This window comes from Larus michahellis, chromosome 1 (assembly GCF_964199755.1).
Source record: "Larus michahellis chromosome 1, bLarMic1.1, whole genome shotgun sequence".
NCBI lineage: Eukaryota > Metazoa > Chordata > Aves > Charadriiformes > Laridae > Larus > Larus michahellis.
In genome coordinates, this window is record NC_133896.1 from 113,244,657 (window position 1) to 113,269,370 (window position 24,714).

Here is a 24,714-nt window from a genome sequence, read left to right on the forward strand (position 1 = left end):
AAGGTATCTCAGTCCTTGATTCTTCACATTTTCTTCCTCATGTCTTACGCTTTACCCCACAACTCATCGTGACTGCTTGCATAGCCACCATTTCGGCAGTATGTTTACATGTTAGATAAAGGATGCATGAGGCTGGTAGTCTGTTGCATGTGAATTGTGACTACTGACTAAAAACATATATTACTGCAAGCTGACCTTTCCAAGGGCTGCAATACCAGAGTTCCATCCTAATTTTGGGAGCAAGTAAATGGCAAGGAATATAGTTCATAGCGAAAATGCCAACCCCAGCAAATGCTGAAATGGTAAAATTTTATGTCTCTCTGTCTTTAAATAGAGTAAGCTGTTGACAATCAAGCTTGTAAGCATAAACAATCCACAAAATAGGGGAAAAAAAGCACTTGTTTGACAACCACATCAATAATAGTAATAAACAAGCACTCAGTTCCATTACTGGAAAGAGCAGTATATCTACGCTTTATGTTGCCACTTTAGAGCTAATACAATTTCATTAATTTTTCCAGATATTAACTTGCAACTGAATATCTCAAGCAAAATAAAAGTTTATAGTCAAAAATCATATTCGTACCTCTGTACTTCAATTCTTCTCAGCAGGACATAAAATCGATGAAAAAAGATTGAGGATATAAAACATTAAAAAAAAATTAAAAACATATAAAAATATAAAACTTCAGAGAAGTTGTAGAAACCACATTAAAAGGAAATTTAAGGGGGCATCTGATACATTTCTATGCCTGAACATCTGTGTCACCCATTGAAAGATTCTAGTTCAAGACATTTGAAATTTACTCTCAAGTCCTTATGTTTTTTTGAAGTGATATGAGAAACAGGCAAGGTGCTGAAAGAAAGGAGGCTCAGAGACCTCTAAAAGGGAAGCTATGGGTGATGAGAGCAAGGCTGAACAAAAAAACGCAGAACGAAACGAGCAGAATAATAGCAGTTTAAAAAAAAAGGGTGAGGAGAAAAAAAAAAACAAAAACCACCCCTCCATACTCAAGCACATAATCAGATAAAAGCATCTTTCCCTGTGTATCTCCTAATGACTCCCTCAGAGGAAAGGAACAAAGAAGTATACAATAAAATGATAAAGCTGAGAAAGACACCACCTGAGAAAATCTATGGTAACATAATTACCATTTCTATAGAATAAATAATTTTATTAAAAAGTCGGTCTATGAGCAAGTTTGTCTACAGTTCTGTATTTTTTTGGTGTGTCCAAGCATTTGCTTGTCTAGACAAATAAAAGCACGTGCAATGGCCGGTTCAGAGCTTCGCACATACTGACCATCAGTTGTTCCCTGAGTACCCAGAACCCTCAGCTAGTAGACATGGGCGGGAAGAAGAATGAAGCCCCCATAATCCAAAGGGAGATGGTGAGGGACTGACCTGCTCCAGCACCTAGACATACACAAATCTATGGGGCCGGATGGGATCCACCCGAGGGTACTGAGGGAGCTGGCAGAAGTGCTCACTAAGCCACTTTCTATCATTTACCAGCGGTCCTGGCAAACTGGGGAGGTCCCAGTTGACTGGCGTCTAGCAAATGTGACGCCCATCCACAAGAAGGGCTGGAAGGAGGATCCGGGAAACTACAGGCCTGTCAGTCTGACCTTGGTGCCTGGGAAGGTCGTGGAACAGATCATCCTGAATGCCATTATGCAGCACATGAAGGACAACTAGATGATCAGGTCCAGTCAGCATGGGTTCTTGAAAGGCAGGCCCTGCTTGACCAACCTGATCTCCTTCTAGGACAAAGTGACCCACTTGGTGGATGAGGGAAAGGCTGTGCATGTTGTTTACCTGGACTTTTAGTAAGGCCTTTGATACAGTTTCCCACAGCATTCTCCTGGAGAAACTGGCTGCCCATGGCTTGGACGGGAGTACTCTTTGCTGGGTAAAAAACTGGCTGGAGTTTTGTCAGTGTTACATTGATGGTTGGACTAGATGATCTGAAAGGTCCCTTCCAACCCAGGCAACTCTATGATTCTATGATTCTATGACCGGGCCCAGAGAGTGGTGGTGAATGGAGTTAAATCCAGTTGGTGGACAATCACAAGTGGTATTCTGCAGGGCTCGGCATTGGGGCCAGTTCTCCTTAATATCTTTATCGTTGATCTGGACAAGGGGATTGAGTGCACCCTCAGTGAGTTTGGAGTAGACACCAAGTTATGTGGGAACATCAACCTGCTTGAGGGTAGAAAGGCTTTGCAGAGGGATCTGGACAGGCTGGATTGATGGGTTGAGGCCAATGGTATGAGGTTCAACAAGGCCAACTGCCAGGTCCTGCACTTGGGTCACAACAACCCCATGCAGCATTACAAGCTTGGGGATGAGTGGCTGGAGAGCTGCCTGGCAGAAAAGAACCTGGGAGTCTTGGTCAACTGCCAGCTGAATATGAGCCGGCAGTGTGCCCAGGTGGCCAAGAAGGCCAATAGCATCCTGGCCTGTATCAGGAATAGTGTGGCCAGCAGGTCTAGGGAAGTGATTGTATCTCTGTACTCAGCACTGGTGAGGACACACCTCAAATACTGTGTTCAGTTTTAGGCCCCTCACTTTAAGAAAGACATTGAGGTGCTGAAGTGTGTCCAGAGAAGGGCAATGAAGCTGGTGAGGGGTCTGGAGAACAAGTCTGATGAGGAGCGGCTGAGGGAACTGTGATTGGTTAGCCTAGAGAAAAGGAGGCTGAGGAGAGACCTTATTGCTCTCTACAACTACCCGAAAGGAGGTTGTAGAGAGGTGGGAGTTGGTCCCTCATCCCAAGTAACAGGCAATAGGACAAGAGGAAATGGCTTCAAGTTGTGCCAGGGGAGGTTTATACTGGATTTTAGGAAAAATTTCTTCACTGAAAGGGTTATTAAGCATTGGAACAGGCTGCCCAGGGAAGTGGGTTAGTGGCCATCCCTGGGGGTATTTAAAAGACAGGTAGATGTGTGCTTAGAGATATGGTTTAGTGATAGTTTTTGTCAGTGTTACATTGATGGTTGGACTAGATGATCTGAAAGGTCCCTTCCAACCCAGGCAACTCTATGATTCTATGATTCTATGACCAGTATGCTGGAGCTGCCTCTTGCAATGAAAAGGACAAAGTTATAACTTGCTTTCCTTTCCTTAGGACACTATCTTCCATCTTCCTTCTAACCCAGCTGTTGACTTTCAGATTCATAGGTTTTGGACATCTCATTCTGACATTCAGATGAAATTGGTCAATAGTTTCAACCAAGTATTGCTGTCAAGAGCATGGACAGCGGGGGCATAGGAAAGAAAAGTATAACATGCATAGGACTCATTTACATGAGAAAACAGGGTTAAATACATAAAACAACCTTAAAGAAGAAAAATCTACATATCTATTCTTCAATCAGTACTATCAGGAAAAGCAGTCTGGCATTGGAAAACCTGTTTCTGAACTGGAGGGGGACATCTTTATGTAGCGCTTATTCCTGCTCACGTTGCAGTAAGTGAAAAGCTGTCATCAGTCTCAGCCTGAGCAGCAGCTCTAATTCCAAGAGGCTCAAACAGAAACAGAATGAAAATGCATTTATTTCATCTTTAAGCTATTCTCTTCAGAATAGACTTTAGAATTGCTTCATATCTGAAATATCACTGCCCTGTCCATAGGCTTAATAGAAAAAAATCTGAATGGTTGCAATAATATTCATCTACAAAAAGTATAAAGATAATTCATGTAAATAGCAAATTTACATACGTGTCCACAGATCTTATTGTTCCAGTTCTCAGACTGAGATACTATATAATGAGCAAATGTGACTTCATTTTTCCAATGAACAGAGCACAGCAAAACTGCTGTGTATTAGATCTGTAGATCACATGTACAGTATATTAAATTCACTTAGTAGACAGATAATTATGTTTCCATGTAAAACCCATTACAAATAATAAATAATTAAATATATGTATGACTTGACAAATAATGTGCCAGGATTATGCAGATAATTCATATTTAATTCAGTAGTTGCTTCACTGCTAACAAATAATAAGGAATAGACCATTGCATGTTCTCTACCATGATACATTTACTTTATTCAAATTTCACAAATACATAGATATCTGAACTTTTCTATTACTTTCACCCTAAGGCACTCAAAACAAGTAACACATATTACCAGGTAGACTCTTGAAAATAAATCTAGCTTATCTCATTTCCTTTCTCATTGCAGTCTTTATCCTGAGGAAGAATCAAAATGTCACTGCTGTAAGAGAAATTAAGTTAGTAGAAGCTCACTCTTCATGTACTCCTCTCTGGGCAAGCGATAGGTTTGAAGGTCAGTTCAGTGTTCTCCATCAGCACAAAATCATATCTGCACAGCTGCAGCCTACAAAAGTAGATAAAGAAAATAATGTGCATAACAGACAAAGTTAACATTAATAGAAAACTATTTCAGTATTGGAATCATTAAACTTCCAGTATTTACCACCTCTTAGAGACGGCACTCAGGACAATAAGAAATATCTTCTTGTCTACGTTTACACCCGATTTTATGCATCACTCGAGTAGTTTTGCCAGACTGTGCACAACAACCAGGACATCAGCTGGATGGTGCAAAGTGGCATGAGTAAGAAACATATCACAGTAGTCTAAAATACGAAAACACAATACTTCATCCATTAAGGCTATTAATCTGCATTCAAATTAATTCTTTAGAACAATGGTCCAAGAACAGCCCAGTTCCTGTTAATACTGGGCCTGAATAATTTATTTTGAGTTCCCTACGAATGAAAGTTTCTCTGCTTTCATTCCACAGACGAAAGTAGAAAACCACATCATATCTTCTAAGTCTTTCAGTCGCAATGACAGCACGTGTAAGAAAGTTTCATGCAAGAGAGTAATTTGTCATCTAAACACCTAGAAAACGCAGAACTGCATAACACTACATGCATACATACAGAGGTCACAAAGGGAGTCACACACACAAAATCTTACTTTTTGAGGTCAACATAGATGTTCTGCTTTTCAGGGCAGAGGCAGGTCATAGCTCTGCTCTTCATGCGCTACTATAGACAGACAGTGAGAGCTGATTTGAACAGGCAAATGACTAGCACACCCTCTGATGGCACCTCTAAGAGCATACAAAGTATGATACTTATTTAAAATTATCTTCTGTATTGCTCTGAACTCACAGATGTGGCTATACAACACAATCCACCTCAGCCTGGGATATAGCGTACAGTGAAAGAGCTAAAGGACAAGGCCTGAGAAAGAACATCCCACCAAGCACTTCTGTCGTTGCCCATTCGTGTGAGATTTCCAACCAGTCAAGGCTCCACCTATCTATATGTGAAAGGACTGCCAGACTTCTATATAAGAATTTGAGGCCTTTTAAGAACCCCACAAAGCTAAGTCAGTAGATTTTATGACTCACAAGTTCAAGACAAATTCTGGTATTCTATATAATGCAAAGCATACAATTTCATCCAGTCCTTCCTCCACAATTTGTTTTGATTTGAATTTAATGGTTTACTGTTGCATTATTTTTGTAGAAGGAGGGGAAAAAAAAGACATAAAAGAACAGAAACTGCTTTTAAAAGCAGTTTTTAAAGTCCTTATAAAAGACCATGAAAGAATTCACAGGACAAATTTTCAACCAGAACAATGTAAGATTATTACATGCATCCGTTTCCTGAGTTGACTTACAGTATCTCCCATAACAAATCCATACTGTATTTTAGCACATTTGCAACACTATTTGCAACAGAGCAGCACAATGGGTTAGCACAGCCAGTTCTCCAACAGCAGTTGTCACCTGGGAAGGGCTCTATCTAACCACAGGGGACACAATGCTTAGGCAAACCATAATGATGAATACTAGAAATAAAAACATATGGTTTCCAACATATTGTATCTCGTTTGAAGTGCAATTAATCTAAGCTTGTGATTGTCGAGTAGCAGGAATGCCTTATGGGAGAGTATCCCTGAGCTAGGAGCAGGTTCTCCAGTTCACCAACAAGGAGCAAAACACAAATAATTTTTTTGTGAGGTGAGGCTTTCATAATCTCTCATCCCATGTGGCTTCTCGGCTGACTACTCAAAAGCGAGGGCATGCCACACTCTCTTGTTCAGGAGAGGTATTAATAAGGTCATCTCTTTTGTTACTCCTGTTCTTGTATAAGTTAAAAAAACCAAAGGTGGCTGGGGTAAATATCTTTGAAATATTCACCTTCCCCATCAATTGGGTTCAAACTGACTGGCAGGTTCGAAAGCTTTTCGAAAGAATTGACACCTGGACACACACAAGTTAGGAAAGCTTTCTGGTTTTGCGGATAAGCAGGAATGATATATCTCAGAGACCAGAAGAAGAGCCTGAAAATTATATGTACCTTTTAGCACTCCCACATTCGCACACCATCTGTGTGAATAATGGACTATCCCAGCAGACAATTGTCAGTGATATTCCGCCAACTCCCACTGTCTGCTCTTAATCCATATCAGGGGAGGCTGAGACTCTTATTGTCTTTTATCCCTGCACCTGTCCCCCGGTTTTTACCTACTACTTTGTTATATGAATAATTTAAATATTTTTAATGAAGTTTCTAGTTGATTACCCTGTATTCAAGTAATTGTTGTAATTATATGTAACTAAATAAGGTAAATATAGGTAGTTATAATTACAATGAGCAATTATGTAATTATACCAACCAATAGTGTGGTAACATCTGCATTTAAATTACCTTCACGTGCAGATTCAATGCACTATTTTCCATTGCTATCTAAAACTGTCAAAATGCCGATATGACTGCCACCTGATGAGGCTTGACGAAGGACTTCAGTGGATCCTATACTAAAGCAAATCAAGTGCATCTTACTTTAAAACTAACAAGAGTCAGAGTAACAGGAATGAAAACTCAAAACCAATAAGGGCTGTTCACTAAAAATCTTCCTTATTTGCTAGATCATTATCTGAAAAAGTCCTGAATGCTGATAGGCTTGCATGAAATGTATCGTCTGATTTATCACCATTGGGCTGAGAAAAAAAAATTGCAATATGGTTTAGAGCTTTGACTATCTCTCATCAGCAAATGCTTTTAAATAAAATCATGCCAGTTCACCCGACAGCGTGAGACTTATCGTCTTCAACAAGTTAATAAAGTCTAATGTATATACATTCTGGAGTACTATTTTGATTACTGAGTGTTCTGTTTCTTCCTAAGTCTCTCCCACCCATCTCCTCCTCTTTCCCAGTAAATGTGAAATAGTAGATTAATTTAACAAGGTTTCATAACTTTTACAAAGTATCATACCCAATTCCTACAGGACTATCATCACATACCAAATCAGAAAGCTCTAATGTTGTTTCTCAAGTTAACAAAATATACTGACTTAAGACTTACTCATATTGCAATATTCTTCCTAGTCATTACTTATTTGATAACCATCATTAGGTTTTATTTTAAATTCTGACTTTGTTGAATCTGCCATTCATAGTAAGCAAATAAATGTAACAACTCTAAAATAAAATACTCTTGCTACTCCTGGAAATTTCTTACCTAGTCCGTGTAATAAGTTATTTGCACAAGATGTCAATGCAAAATTTAATTGCTAGTGCTATTGTACAAGTAACTCTGTAGATCTAAAAAAGGAACATATGGCAATACTGCTGAAGTGCTTCAAACAAGAAATAATTAATAAAAGCTTAGTAATTACACTTAATTATTAATTTAAAAATGCAGATGTTTTCATTTGAAGTGTAGGCAAGCATAGACTGTGTTTTGGTCTTGGAAGGTCTTTACCTTCAGCAACGAGACCAAAAACCTGTTCCAGTCACACAAGTAGCTGAAGTGGTCCATTTCATATCTGAGTGTGAGAAGCTGTGTACGGACACATGATTAAAATCAGAAAAGTGCTTAATAAATTTTATCTTCTGGAAGAGAACTTAACCATGCAGGTGAAAGTCAGGCTGGTTTATAGTGAGTGGTCCTTGAAAACCCATTGTGGCCAGACAGCAGCAGCAGCCTGCTGTACCAAGCAGCGTGCATGACATCCTGAGCACTTTAGTTGATACACAACTTTGATACGTGACAAACACTTACCTTTCTGGATTATTAAGAGATTTCAGCTTCATCTGGAGAATCCTAAGCTTGAGTTTTGGGCCTATTAAAGTCTTCGTAGAAAACGTCAAGGAAATTTTTGATATTTTGTCAAGGTCTTGGTTAAATCCAGTTAGTATTTTGACTCTTTTATATTGCTGAAATGTTGAAGCTTCACTAAAGAAAAATATTATTTCTAGTCAGCGTTTTGTTAGCTGAGTAATATTCATTATTGCTAAGCATTATTATTAAGATCAGAAATCTTGTAAGATGTATCGACTCTGAGCATTCAGAACAAGGGCACCCAGAACTGGATTCAAACCAGTACCATGTAAGGGCCTGGGCTAGTTCATAAATGGAGAGAGGATCATTTCAGTGAGAGAAGCATTGCCTCTGACACTAAGCCATATCCAGGAAAAGAAGCCACAGCCAAGTCTTAACAACCTTGTGATACTATTTTGACTTACAAGTTAACAAGTTAAAATGTTTAGGAAGCTTAGAAAATTAGTCCTATAAAGTGATAAAAAAGATTAAGAGACAAAGCACAACATACCTATTCATCTCCGATTCTACTGTGTTTCCAGTATAATCTGTTATTTTAACTTTAATGAAACCTCTCCTAATGTTTTTATTCCATGTAGTAATATCCAGTAAGTAGTTATACACTGCAAAAAGAAATAGGAAATTATAAGATTCAAAGAATGACCCCAACAGGATACAGTTGCTATTATCACTCTGTTAAAAATATTCACTTGTTGATGATAGCAATAGTGACTCTTTACTTTCAAGTTACCAGCTCAAAGCAGAGTAAGAAGGCTATTGACAAAAATTAGGTTCTACCAAATGGAGTTCTGTGTAATTAGTGTGTCATTTCCTCCAGTTCTTACATGGAAGATTTGCGTCTAAAAGCTACCATCAGAATTAGCATGAAGAGTTTGACCTGCCTAAGGAAAACATGGAAAATCAAGCTCTAACTAACACCTTCATGTTTTGGCAAGCTCTGCAAAGGGGATATTTGAGCTATTCATGTAGCAACACTATCACATTACCCACAAAAGTGACATGTCCAGAAAACAGCTGAGGTACACTATCAGGAGGAGGGGAGGAACAGCATTGGCACAAGCTTTATGTATAAGCAAAGTGGGCAGTTCACTAGGTGAGCAGGTTAATCAGGTGGTAAAAGCTGAAGAGAGACATTATTCCTATGCTTTGCTTGCCCAGCCTGAGCAGGTGTAGCAGTAGAGGTCCTCCAAACACCCTTCCTTCAGCAAAGTCAACCTGACAAAACCTCTGTGTGGATACTAGAAAAACTTCATGGGGAAGACCAAGGAAGAGGAGAGGGATCTGATTGCTTTCCCATGATCCAGTCCCTTCTCCCCCTCCCCTGGAGGGCCCACAGCCCCAGGAAAACAGGCTGGGTACTTGGGGCTGGCACCCTCTCTACACTGGTAGGGAGATGACCTGCTCCACTGTGCCCTCAGAAACCCTGACCTGGCCTTCTACCGCACTTCTGTAACCATCACCAATGTTGTAACCATGCTGTGGCTACCCAGAGGAAGCACAACTTTACTACTCCCAAAGTAAGGAAGCCATTTCAAACTTTTGGTTTTTTGGCATGTTGCTTTTTAACACTCCCACCTAAAAGGCCAAGCCTCACCTCATATGAAAAACTTTTGCTGCTGAGGTTTACAGTTTCACTCAGTTTTAAGACCTCTTGTTTATTCCTATTTCCTCATGTTTTCAAATATCTAAGAATTAAAATAAGGCCTTAGTTAATAAAAACCTACTTTTTCAGACTGGTTTAGTAGACTCATTTTTCTTCTTGACTTTGCATATTTTCACTTACATTTGTGCTGTCATTACAACGTTTCTTATTCCTCTCCATGTGCCTCCTCCTATGTTTAGTAGTATTTCTCCACCTCTTTTATCTCTTCTAGCACCCCTGTCCCAGAATACTGTACATAATCTTTTCCTTCTGCAATGCACTCTTTCCATCATCAGGATTCTGCCTGGTTGAACTTTTGATGAATGCCCAGATTTTAATATGTATGAGAGCAAAAGCAAAGCCTTATTTTTCTGCAGGAAGAATGAATGAGGAGACAGATTAGCAGCTTGTGCAGCCTTGAGAGCATGGAAGAGCAAAGCCCAAGCAGACAGGAGCAAGGGAGAACAGTGGTAGCAGGTTTGGGTTGAGCTGAAAGATGACTGGGAATGGGAGTTATTTTACATAAAAATCCATCACATCTTTGTTAATCTCTACTTGGCCCTTTGGAAGAAACGGTGATGTAAGTAAGCATGATTACCACTATAACAAGAGACATTCAGTCCCTAGTCACAAAACTTGCCAAGATGATAGAAAAAGCTAATGGGAAAACATGATTTCACTTGAATTCCCTGTAAGCCAATCCCCATGCTCCAAATCAAAGAACCTTAAAAATAACCAATTAGAAAATTGTGCTAAGATTTGCTTATGGTGGTTAAGTCTGTTAATAAGAATAGAAATTAGACAAGAATCTAAACTGGACCTCTACATGGATAGGTAGATATCTAAACTGTTGCAGCTAAAGCGCATGCCTGGAGAGTTCATTCCCATATAGCATAAAAATGAAACAGTCATCTGTTTCCCCTTCACTGTTTTATTCCTAGGGAAACATGGACTTTTAAAAGCTGGAGTAGCTTTAGTTGACTGTGGGGCAACCCCTCCTGGGCTGGAACATAGAGGTCTCTCTTTTCCATCCCTGAGCCAGGGCGGTCTCACTTCCCATTTTTGCTCTCCTAAAATGGCAGCACTGATCCAATCTAAGCAGGTTCTCTCAGTCCACCTTTTTCGCTGTCACTTGATTCTCATTTTCTACCTTACTTCATCCTCTTGCCAGCCCATCCCGTTACTTTTAAAGTCACATTTCTCTTTCAGTTCACGTATCGCTTACTCTTCTGCCACAATCATTCTCCTTCTTCCTCCAGTCTGCAAACTGACAGTTCATGGCTTATTACACCATTTTACACAGCAGCTAACAATAACTTTCTACTTTTAATATGCTTTCACTCCAGATCAGTTAACAAATAACAGCCATAACATTTCATAAAGAGTTTTTTATAAATGTACTCAGCCACTCACTGCAGAATGGGTCTTGGTCCGAGGTATCAAAATAAGTTTTCATTGGTGAACTCATTGGGATTAAAAATTTTTTCCATCTATCAGCATAATAACCTGAAATCCAAAGTTTAAATATTTAATTTCAGATGGTTAGCAAAATCCTGTTACACATATAATTACACAAAAAAACCCCTCACTCAAACTGAAAGATTTGGCTTTAATTTTCTTAAACGTTCTCTGAGAAAGTAAATTGACTTGGAAAATGCAAGAATCCCCTGAGTATAACAGAATGCAGTATGCAAGTATTTAATTCTTCTAATATATTAGTATCAGTAAAATTGTCATAATGTTGGAATCTATTTAGTCTAGAGTACTGACTCGAAAAAATACTGCTAATAAACTCCTGCAGAAGTAATAAAAACAAACCAAAAAAAGTAGCCCACATATTTACAGAACCATAAAATAATAGAATCATCGAATCGTAGAATCATTTAGGTTGCAAAAGGCCCTTGGAGTCATCAAGTCCAACCATTAACCTAGCACTGCCAACTCCACCACTAAGCCATGTCCCTAAGTACCCCATGACTTTTAAATACCTCCAGGGATAGGGATTGAACCACTTCCCTGGGCAGCCTTTTCCAATGCTTGACAATCCTTTCAGTGAAGAAAATTTTCCTGACAAAATCGGGAGAACACTAACAGAACAGCTTCACATTAGGTAATTTTTTTTCATTTCTTTCTTGAATCATTAAAGTAAATATTTTTAAACCCTCTAGTCTATAATTGTGGATATTATTTAATAAAATGTTAGATACTCTTTAAACCTCCTGAGCTCTTGGATGTAATGTAGAAAGCATTTTTGTTATATGCATTGTCTTTGGGGCTTGATTACAGCCCTTGTTTCTAAAGCGGCTGATCCTATCCTCTCCCGCTTGATTTCTTTACTTAGACTGGACAATGAGAGCTGATTCCTAGATGCAGAGATGCCACTGCAAGGCAGTAAGCAGGAAAGCTTGCAGTAGAATGATGCTGTTTCTCCGCCCAGTTCCCAAATTCATCTGCCTGCCATTTCCTCATAGGTTGTACGTTTATTAAAAAAAAAAAAAGGTGGCAGCTGACTGGTCAAATAATTCACTACCTCTAGCTTGAGCATTCTGTGTAAATGCATCAGGCATGGCTAATAACCATGCTGGGGAAGTCCTGGAGTCTTTCTGCCCTACTACAAGGTCCTGTTGTTGTTGGGTTTTATTATAAAATATTATACAGATCTGTCTGTCTATGCTTTTCCTCAGACATGATCTAACTAATGTATGTAGGGTGTACATCCCAACAGAAGGATGTAAAGAAGACAAGGTATGAACTGAAACTTAATTTCTATTTAAATATTTTTAAAATTTCATTCTTAAGAAAACCCTGCCAACCGGGAAATGTTCACACTATTGTAGCTGTTTTCAAGTTGTCCCCAGATCCTCTCTAAAAGCAATAAACTCTCAAACAACTAAAAATCCCTCCAAATAAAAGCTTGATTCTAAAAGAACAGTCAGAGAAACCATGAAGTTGCTATAAACTTTATTACTTTTAAATAAAAAACACAGGTACTCTAGGGATGATAACACACTATGTGTGTCTAAAGTGATCGACTAAGTAGAAGCAGTTTCTCTGTAGAGAGGAAACACTCTGTGAATGCATTCCAGGCTGGAAGGCACAATAATCAAAGATTAGGAACATTCGTCACCTGTGTCTAACAGAGAAAATTCTAAAACAAAGCCATAAATTACTTTAAACAGTGTGCAGTTCTGCACGTGATCAATCTCTACAGACCCTTTAACAAGACACCACAGATCTCTGGAGTAGCCTCAGAAAGAGCTAGTCTGGATTTCCTGGAAAACCTCACCCAGCCCAGAGCAGATACCATAACGCTTACCCAGTACTGGGCAGGACATTGGCTGGAAAGCTCCACAATCAACACATTTTCCTCTCTTGTAATCCAAGTAAGAGTTGCAAGGATATGTTATTATGTTGCACCTTCTTCTCAAAGATGATAAAAAGAGGAAGACAGATCTTTGATGGTCACACTTAAAATACTGAAGTCCTTCAGGAAAGAAAAACCAAAATATGCAAAGAATATTTCATCATTTTTCTTTGTGAAAGAAAAGTTGTTATCGAAGTAATCCCATTTAGCTGAGTCATTTTTAGTTAGCCATGCTTTTCTTCTATGGTTAGTTGACCACCAAGTGTAAAAAATGGATGCACACACACAAGAAGAAGAAATTGAAGACTGTTTTGAATATTACAGGTACAGACAAAAGTCTACAGGAATTTATATGCAAGAAATAGTCTACTAAGTGCTATAAAGTTTACAGAATTTGTGTTATAATGCATGAGTCTTGAGTTACAATTCACCTTGTTGCATCCAGTGCAGAATGCTTTGGCAGAAAATTTATCATGAGGAATACTTCAGAGATTCCTCTCTCTGTTTTTTTTTGTGTAATAAATTCCTTCCTCGCCTCGCAAGACAAACTAGGAGAATTGTACAGATTAAGATGATATTGAGTCTTAAGAAATTCTCCCATACTCACAGACACACAAGTGGAAGCCCTGTGCTTTTGCAGCAGCTCTAATTCATAGCAGCAGTGTGCGGTTTAGTAATAGAAAAGTAGACAGACGTAAACATATACAAAAAAGAGTAAATAAAAACAATGGGCAGGAACCTCGCCTAAGATTTATAGAGGATGAAATAAGCAAAATTCTGCAGCAAAAGATCATGTCATAAAACTGTTTCATCCTAGAGCTTAAAAGACCTGTCCAAAACCTAGTTCATCATTGCCAATCAGGAGGAACCTACAACACTGTGAAGACTTGAAAGCCTTGTCTTCCATGTCACCTGCAAGTGATCCTGTCCAAACCACTTGGGCACAAACATCTTTTCCCATGCCTAGCCATGTATAAACACAGAAAAATAATGATCACTATATGCAGATTATATATATAATATAATAATATAATTCCATTATACCAATAATGGTATGGTGGAATATGCATGCTTATAGGAAGATTTTTATTTAAAAAAAAAAAAAAAGATATCAAATTATCAAATGTGTTTGTTATTTCTCATTTGCTGAGTGGGGATGGAAAAGACAGAATACAATGCCCTTAGCTCCTGTATTACTGAATATGTGCAGTGTCTATTGAATTCAGTTTAACCTTTTTTGGTCTGATCTCAAATTCTTTTCTCATGAATTGAACACATTTTTATTTACCACTGAATAATGTTTGTGGACAACCAGGCTGATCCTTTCCTCCATTTGGATAGAAATCAATGGTTCCCAAAGGCTTCTTGAAACCTAGTGCTAAAGTAAAAACATAATGAATCAAAAAAACATAAACAGAATTATGCGGTCAATCATTTATCATTACATTCATTAGAGAATAAGGAAGGTCTTAAGAAAATTTTTGCGATTGTACTGTTCTTTTGTTCTGTAAATGGAAATCACATTATGAGTTAAAATCCATGTGTTTTTTCTTTTTAAGAAAATTATACACATGTAAAATGCTGTACACAAATATATACAAATTTGTGTAAGATTCCTACTGCCACAAAAGAAAAAGGAAAGAAAAGAAATAACTACTTAGTGCTATAGCTGAGACATTATTTGCACAAAGACGTTTATGACATTCATGTTATCTCCAGCAAACAAAATTCTTTCCCAATGTAATCTTCATTGGAGTAAGATTTTCCATTTCTTTCATATGACACTGAGTTCTGAGCTACGCTAATATCAGCAATGTATCAAAGCAGAAAAATCTGTATCTGTCTTATAAAAGACCATGAGTAAGATTTAACTCAATCTGACCCATTTTCCTTTTCACCACATATTATCTTTATGCACATAATTGGAACAATACAAAAATTGGTATTTTACAGCTTCACATATACATTTGTATAGTGAAGAAGTGTTTAATTTTTAATATTGTTAAAGAAACTGATATGAAACCATACAAGTAACGGGACGAGTGTGGTAGGTTTGAAAGGTTTACTTATGGTTTTGAGAAAAAAATTAAACCAGATTATAGCATGGATGAAGCAGACTTTACAATGTTCTTCATTTTAACCTTACAATAATGTGACTTGGAATTTTAAGCAGTGGATCTGTAGTGTACTAATGTGATACAGCTGAGACTAACTGTCTCAGAAGGGACTAATTCAGTGATAATCACGTCCTTACAACCTCTATGTTCATACACACTACCACAGCAAAAGAACGTTAATGCTAAACTATTTTGCAAATAGTATCATAAATTAATGCAATAAACATGCTTTATTCAATGTACAGACTTGTTTTTTTTTTTGTATTCAGAAGGAATACACTATAACAAACAAGAAAAATGACAGTGGTGTAATCACTACTTTTGCATGACATTAAATGGACTCGTGACTATATAGTTACCTGCATATGCCTTCAGTTAGCTGTTGGACATAAACATTATTTCAATATTTTCAAGTTCAGTCATGAAACTTCACTCACTCAATAACATGGCTACTCGTGTCAGAACTGAACAAAACAGCCCATCATTGCTTAAGTCATTAGCAAAGTTGAGTTTCAATGTTTTGATGAATAGGCATAATAACATACAGTATGATTTCAAAAGTATAGACATGGTTAGAAAGCAACAGCATAGGAATCCATCTGGTAACACAAAATATACTTCTGCAGCACTATTTGGATGTTACTGAAATATCTTATCCCTTCTCTTTTGCTTTCCTGCATTTCCTGTTAAGTTAAGGCTATGTCATTACCATCAGTATCCGAATGGATTACATCAACAAATTGTGCATCAGTATGATCCAGTCTCTGCTCTGGTGGTTCTCGAGTGAACGAAGGGCCTGCTGGATCAAGACCTACACGAAAATAACACTAGCATTACAAATCCAGGAATCTGTTTCTACAGTTATAAACAAGACTGACATTTAGGCATTATTCATCAATGACTCTTCATTTTCCTGGGATAATAACAAAAATAAAAACCAGCAAAATTCTTCCCAAGTTTCCATTTTTCAAATTGTTAAGCAAAACAAGGGTTCCTACCACAAGACTGATCAACCGGTATCTTTGAATTTCTCTTTTCCCATAATTAATTGTGCACATCTCCCAGATCTCCAGATGAATTATAAACCAACAGCATTAGGGATCAAATCAGGAGAATTAATTTTGTCCTTTTCCCCAGAAAGTACCATACCTACTGTGTACTTCACAAAAACAAAATGCACTATATGACTACTCTCACCACCAGAGAACAAGATGAAGACATTTTGGATGGATACAATTTCAAACATGCCTCAATTATTTTATCACTTGGTGTTGAAATTACTTATAGAAAAAAAATTCCTACATACAACAAAGTGAAATACTAGTTCTCAACCACATTTTCACCTGAAGGAAGTTTAGAAATCTTACACTCAAATCAAAACTCAACTATGACAAAAGAGATTCCAACTGAGATCCACAAAAAGCACTTTGTATCAAGGATGGGGGGATTTGGGTGGCAAAGTATTTGAAGTTTAAACACTGCATATTCTAATTTTTTTTAGGGATAGGGAATTAGTGTTGTGCAGCCCTGAAGCCTGATAATTTTCAAGATGGTAATTTCTGTCCTTCACAGGAAAGCAAAATTGTTAGCTGAGGTTTGCTCCGCTCCTATTTTCTTGACAACAAATGCATAGACGAAGAGTGGAAAAGAAAAAGATGGAAAATACAACTGTCAAGGCAAAGCATATTCCTACATTTAACTGACTCCTAATTACATTCTCACTGACTGGGAGACAGGGATAGTGTATGACCTTAGATTATCCAAATTTGTATTATGATTTAACTGAAAGATGTGCACTGGTTAGTTTTATATTCCAGAAACCTTCAAACATCTTTGCCTATATTGATCCATATCTGTAACTATAAGAAAGTGATTGAAACATTTCATATAATTCCTTTTAACTGTGAACATCGGAGTTCAGAAATTACATGGATCTACTAGCTCCCAGTTAGTGCATAGAGAGGACACAGACCTGCTAGCCTAACATTGCAATCAAGACTGTTCCCAACCATTGACGCCAACAAACTCTAGGGATTGTGTAAAGTGGAAATGAGCGTTCTTAATCAAAGGAATACAAATGGAGCCTATCACACACTTAGAAAATGCCCTGACTTTCAGATTACTGTATGGAAAGGGGAGGACTCTCTAATTCCCTTTCTTATGGCTGGCTACTGGCTCCTCTTACATTTTGGGAAAAAAATTATTTAAGTACTCTGAAGAGAGGGTTTGGAGCTATGAATCTCAAGGAAAGATAACTGCCTCCTTCCAGCCTGAAAATGGTTGCTCTTTTAAATCCTAAACACTCAGGATCCATCAGTCCCTTCTCTCCTTAACACCTTTCTGATAGCTAGCTTAGTCAGCTTTCTTCTCAGCATGCTAGCTGTGGTGATTTTTGCTCTTTCACCAAGAGAAGTACCTGGAGCCTGTGCACCCAAATTAGCACTGTGGATTCTGCCCTAGGAACCAGCATCTAAAAGTTCATCCTAAACTTCACGCAACCCTAGTCCTGAAAGATGTACCCACAGGAGGCTATTCTGATCTTCCCTGTATGCACCGCTCCCACAGATGACGATGCTGATGATGTAACAAGTATGAGGTAAGATTTGCAGTATCCATACACAGGCCGGACACCCAATTTAAGCTCCCTGTAGCAGATAGCTCAACCCACTAAAGCCTGCTCCACGTTCAGATACCTCAAACCGAAACTAAATATTTGTGCCTGATTCCTGTGGTCTGAACTTCCCTTCAAAAGGACATGACTTACTCCATCAACTAGACAGAAACTCAGGTAGTATGTCATTTAACTTCAGTGGCATTTGGATGTAGCACTCAATTTTCATCTGAGAGACTAGGCGTAAACAAGTTGGAAATTTTCAGCTGTAATTTTTGCAATTTTCTGAACTTCTATCAATCAAGCGCACATTTTTCCTTGTGTATGCTACTAAATAATCGGTTCTCATTTGTCGATATTTCAGTGCTAGCATCTATGTGACTTGCAGTTATGGCAACAATACAAGGTACATTAGAATATGCGGATTGGGTTTAAAAGCCTTACCTGTAATTCTGCCAATTTTGCCATTATACTTCTGGCCAACAAAACCAGCTATATGAGCCCCAAGACTAACACCAATCATATACATAGTATCAAGAGAAGCTCCACCTACCTGTCAGGGGAAAACAAAAAAACAAAGCCACAACCACACACATGGTTAACTGAACAGACATCAGTAGACTGATTTAGTTTTCACTTTTTCTTAGTACTCTAAGTTATATTTCTAACTCTCTAACTTTAAAAACAAATGGGAATTACAAGGTTGTTTTCAGTTTGACATTCTGCATGAGTTAAAAACAGTGTAGTAATTATGAAATTCTTTGACTAGAAAAATGTAAAAAGGAAGCTTGAGTCATATTTCTTCCAAACTGTCACACTAGTTAGAAGGGGGAGCATGGGGTGGGAAGAGGAAGATATTTACCAGATACAAGAAAGATGAACCAAAACTATGAACTAGGAAAAAAACCCCACATCTTTTTCACCCGCTTTATATTTCCAATAAAATAAATTTAAAACATAATACCATTAACACTTATGCCACAGATCCGCTGAATAATGGTGCCAAATGCACACCTGCAGAAAAGCCTTAAGATGCCCATTCTATAAAGCAGGTGGTATTCTTTCTAAAAAAACTACCAAAGAACTCTGAAAGAGTATCAGCAGACCTATTAGAATCTCTGCAAAGTGATGGTATGATATGTGGGATCTGAAATACTAATGCATCTTAAAATGAATTGACAAAGGCTTCATGACAGCTTGCAAATATGAAACTGATAGCTGTGGGACACAACATACCCCACCACCATCACTTTGATGACTTGCACAAGATCGGCCCAAGCATGCCCTGCAGTCATTGCTTTGCCAGGCAGATCTGCAACCAGCAATTAACCAAAAATCTGCATCAAGAAATCTGCAAAATACACCTTTTTAACCCACTCTGGAGTGGAGATTGTTCTTATAGTCCTATTTTGTTTTTCTATTTCATAACGATAAAGTTACTGTCATAATTACAAATTATTATCAGTATATCTAGTCCCAGAGGGCAGATTCTCATAGGGTCTCTCTTCTTTCATCTCATCCTTTCTCAAAATGTTGGGTTTTTTACCCAAATTCCACATGAATATTTTCTTATCGTACAGCATTCAAAATTTCTGAGAATGGCTGGTAAAAGAAGTGGTGAGAATAGAAGAAAAATCAAGTGACAAGTAACAATGCCATAGATGAGATTATAACGTTTTGCTCATTCGATTAAGGAATAAATCTAAAGCCCAGTTAAGACCACTGGCATCAACAATTGTTTCAGCAGCTCCCTCTAGAATCACGAAGTTTATATAATTTTTGGAACAAATATTTATTTATATGTCTGTCAGTGATTTCTTTTTCTTTTTTTAGCTACAGTAGTTTAATAGTGGAAAGAGTAATGTAATGTTTTTGTAAAATTTTAATGCTGCATGCTATTTGACCATCTCTCATTTCGCCCCCCACTGGTGCATTCAGTCATTCCAGAAGACCTAAAAATTCCATCTGGCTAAAGAAATCAGATGCACTCTTAGACATCCTTCAGTGAAAGGGAAATAAGAACTCAGGTGGAGTTAAATATATGTAGTAATTACTGCCTGCAAAGTTAGGAAATACTTAGGTAAAGAAATGTCATTTGATATTATTCACTGGGCTTCTCTTTAGACATGTTTTAAATATCCATTCCCACCCAAGCTATGCTATTTAAACTTATTCAGAACAGATGCAACTCTCTGCCTTACCAGCATCTGGTCAATATAGTTCTTCAGTATTTCTGCAACTTTTCTGCAGTTTTCTACAGCAGTTATATAATTCACAGTTGTAGCACCACGATTCCAATCAACTATAATGAGATTCATATCCTCTGCAGACAGTAAAAGCTCCCTTATGTCACCCAGCCATGCCGGTGGAGATCCTGTTGGTCTGAAGCCGTGAATAACAAAGACAATTTTCTTGGATGTATTAAGGTACTCAGATGCAGTAACATTATGTTCAATGAGTCTCTCAGAACAATTTGGATTTTCTCTTGTGTATAGCAGTAGCTGGACTTGGAGTTCTGTTCCAGACAAAGCATTGCCTATATTAAGATCTGTAAATTCAGGACATTTTTTCTCCTCATCTGAAAAAGATGAAAATATTAGACAGTCATTTGATGAGTTAGACCACCTGAAATACCACCTCTTTCCACATTTTTCCAGTAAAAGTGAAGAACTTCCATTTTATTTACTCGAGACATTTGCAATGAAGTGCCAGAACATGGCCTTAACAATGAGGAGACACGGTTTAATTAATGACTCTGCAGATATGACTATGCTCCTCTGAACCCTTCACATACAAAGTTAACGCTTCTAATTGTTCCTGAACCACATATTTTCTCCATAACGAATACAAACTAGTGATCAGTGTTGATAAGATCCTTTGCTTAACCATTAAATTTAGGTTCTCAGAATTTTTTCACAACTAGTGTGTGTTGTATATAAACAGCAAGACTGCTGTGGTTGTTTCTTCCTCTTTTGGCCAGGGTGTCAAAATTGCCAATCCTCAGGCCTTATTGTTTGATCTAGCAATAAGAAACAGTTGTCTGACAGTACAGGATGACCCAGAACCCTTCCCCAGTTTTAGATCACCATAAAGACACCATTACCAAGAAACAAAGAAAGAAGAAACAAAGGATCCTGTTCTGAGTTTGAAAAAATAAGAATCTGTAAGGTCAATGTACATAATTGCACAAGAAAAACTGTAGTGTTTAGCATTTCTGTACTCAGACAGTTATGGTATACAAGGTTAAGCTGTAGGTCAGTCAGGATCAACAAGAGGATGGATATTTTCAAGAGTCTAAAAAGACTTGTTTTTTTCCCCTGTGTGCTTATCAGTGTCAAAAGTTAATGCTTTGAGAAGTACCCTTTGGCTGCTGAGGTCACATTGTGTAGACAAGCCACTTCAGGATTCTGGGCACAATGACGATGCCTGCCACAGTTCTTCTGTATGGCCTCTTCACCTTCGCTATGGTGTTAGCTGGTGTATGGCCAAAGAAATTTGGGCCAATCTCTTGACTTCTAGTGGGCTACGCTACTTTACACAAGGCTTTTGTCTGATATTTGATGGCATGTTTCTCAATTTTTCTGTCATTAACAACTTCGTAAAACAAGAATCAGTCAACTTCTAGAAAACAAAAGTAGGATGAGGCATAGCCCCTTCTCAGTTCCTTAAAAAATAATTTAAAAAGTAACCTGAATTTCTCTGAATATTTGAGTTATAGGAGAGAGTTCTATCTCTTCTCTTTTTCCCAGCAAGTGGCTAGCAGGCAGAACCAAATCCACCACATTTGCACATCTGAGATGGACCAGTTTATAAAGCTGCAAAGGGCAAGTGCAGGGGGGTTATAAGGTATCTGAAAAAGTATTTGATACTATAGTTCAGACCTAAACAAAGCTACACTATGTGAAGTACAGCATTTAATACGGTAAAGACGCTAATTCACTTAGGGAAATAAACCAATCGCCTCTAGGCCAAACAATGTATCTACAATGACTAGACCAGTCACCTGTGGACTGGACATCACAAAAAATAATGGATATTTCCAAAGTGGAGCAGAGTTGAAGTTACAGAGTGTTAGAAATGGCCTGAAACTTCCTGTCTCAAATCATCCAGACAAAACTTTCATGCCTATCATCACCTTATGACAATAGGTACAATTATTACATCCGGGAAAAGTTAGAATTACTTATATTTCAAAATAAATATCACCGTTCTCCTCATTTAGACACTGAATAATTTAAGTAACTTTTACTGAGATTACTGGAAATGTTATTAACCAACTACTGATACAGTTTCATTGCTGAGACTTATCCAAGAAGTAGTTCTGAAATTAAGAGCTCTTCAGCTGCAGTTGCCTTGAATTTAATGACAATAATATTCAAGAACCTGGTAAAATGTCATACATGTGACATGATACTGAGACATTAGTAGAACGTGTCACACTTAATCTCTAGTTTTCATATAATGATATATGACAATACAACAAGAATAAAAATTCTATTACAGAAATGTCATATACAAAGCTAAACGATTATAAACAGCCACTTGATTACACCTTTGCTATTCAGATTCAAAGCTACAACGTGAAACTTTTTGTTTTGCCTAATATTGTTCTTAAATCCAAGTTTAACCACTGATCCTTACAATTCACTCCTACATATCTAACGTATAAAAGATTCATGCTAAGATATTGTTGAATTGTTCCTCCATATCCATTTAAATGTTTTGATTTCTTATCATGTGATTGGTAGAAATAAGAATTAATTCTTCTAAAGCCACTGGAATGACAGTGACATCAAACAGAGACACAGTCTAGTCCACGGAAGTGAGAAATCTATCACAAGGAAATTAATTGACGAAACCTATTTGCTAGCTGGCAAATGTCGAAGGTAAACAACTCGTTTACTTATGGCTGTGAAATGACAGCAGTTATTCTTTGAAAAGTAAATAGAAAAAAAAAAGAAAAGATGATGTCTTTACCGCGGAATTAGATAAGTACCATAAATAGATTTATAGATTTAATACTTTGAATTGTGTAGTGAGGAGTCATTGAGGGGAAGTTTTCCAAACTCCTATTTCTGGTTGATTACCAGAAGGGATACCCAGCTGCCCTTTGTGCACGCTTGTGGGAGTACTCATACACACTTTTTTGTACATTCAGAACAAACAGGTAAGTGTTGGGCAGTTACATATGCAGTTTAACTCAGTTAATATACAATTTTAACTTTCCTCTGTACGTTTGTAAGCGTTTCAAGTATCTTCTGTGGTTGAAAAGGGGAAAATATAAAGTGCACACTGACTTTTTTTAACTAAATTTTGCTATTGAATGCATAATGCATAACTTGAAAACCTGTCAGCCTATCAAATCAGCAATAAACAATAAACTTACATTAATACGTTAAAACTATTTCACAATTTCCTCTTTACTTTGTACAAAGTGCACATACCTGAGTGTCTCTCTGTGCAAAGTACAGCCAGAGATAAAGTATCAGGCTTTGTTCTATTTACTTTTAAACGAAAACTTACGTCTCAGCTTCAAAGTGACCAAATTCTCTTTACTAATCACCTGCTCCATTAGACATAATTAACAAGGTTTAATCTTTCGTCCAGTTTAAATGAAGGAATATTAATTTTTTATGCTGGAATAAAGCCAAGAGACTACATCACAAATAGTAAGCTAATGGTTCTTACCTGATTTCACCCAGTATATCAAACAGATGAAGAAACACAATTTCAGCATGTGGAAATGGAGAAAAGCAATACGTAATATCCACAGACAAGTGGCAAATTTGGTGTTTCCTTACAGTATGCTAGATTTCTGACCTGACTGAATGCCACTAACAAAGTAAGTGACATGTAGAGTAGGAAGCAGAAAGCGAAGCTGTACTCAAGCTTCTGCAATTCATGACTCCTCCTATTGAATGACTTCAGTAGGTAGAGGGTGGTTTCTGGTCTTTAAGGGTTGGGATTTGTTTTTAATCTATTTCCCTCTCTCTTTGGCTATCAGCAGATTTACACGTAAGCAACTGATGTTATATATTACTAACAACTCTGTTACGTGGAACTTAGGAAGCAGAGTAACTAGAGGTACATCACATTAGAGATCCACGATCTGTCTTTTTTTAAAGTGTTTCACTCAATTGCAGTTAGAGGCACTGAGATGGGCAAAAGAAACTTAGAACAAAAAGTCATTCTGGTGACAGAAGGATTTTTCTGTAAGAACTTGAAAATAATACTCAGAACTCTATCTCCGTGGATTATTTTTGCACAAAATTATTTTCTGAGCTTTTTCCAAGGAGTCATTCTCTAATCTAAATCCAGAGGAGGTCTGTGAAAGCACTCATATGGGAGAGAGATGGAACTTAGAGTCCCACAAATCTCACCCAGACACTGACTTGCTGGGTGCTTTGGGTATGTAACTTAATTTCATCCCCTCTGGGTCCACAACTACAAAACAGGTGGAGAAACATTTATTTTTGTGAAGTTCATTTATTTACAGGCCAATTCACTGGGTAAATATAAGAGGACAAACTTCAGTTTCTTGAGGTTCACAGTGAGGCAAAGAGGCAGGTAAACTCTGCGTTATTCAAGTGAGACATCTGGGTGCTCAGTTTGCCTATATCTGGCCCCCAATTATTTTCACTGCAGGAGAAAGAAAAACAAACCAAAGCCACTCAAATACCAGAGATGCATCCCAGAAATGTTTTTTTGCATAGTGTATCCTTCACGGTGCTTCTAAACATAAGGTCTATGTTGCCTTCTTTTCCATCCACAACAGTTAACGGGGTGTCTGTGTGTTTCATTATTTACTTTTAAGTGATCGGTCTCTTCAGCTGGCTTTGTGATTCCGAGCAGCTCA

General features: G+C 37.7%; 1 protein-coding gene across 1 annotated transcript; it reads right to left on the reverse strand.

The window, feature by feature from the left end:
* Window positions 1-4,039: 4,039 nt before the first annotated feature.
* On the reverse strand, window positions 4,040-23,595 carry LIPI (lipase I). The gene is made up of 10 exons (XM_074572849.1): window positions 23,547-23,595; window positions 20,060-20,436; window positions 18,303-18,411; window positions 15,957-16,058; window positions 14,419-14,508; window positions 13,083-13,250; window positions 11,180-11,272; window positions 8,615-8,726; window positions 8,065-8,238; window positions 4,040-4,352 (listed from the first exon to the last, which is right to left on the reverse strand). The coding sequence occupies exons 1-10, from the start codon at window positions 23,593-23,595 to the stop codon at window positions 4,265-4,267; spliced, it is 1,362 nt and encodes a 453-aa protein (XP_074428950.1). The 3' UTR covers window positions 4,040-4,264.
* Between the last annotated feature and the right edge of the window lie 1,119 nt (window positions 23,596-24,714).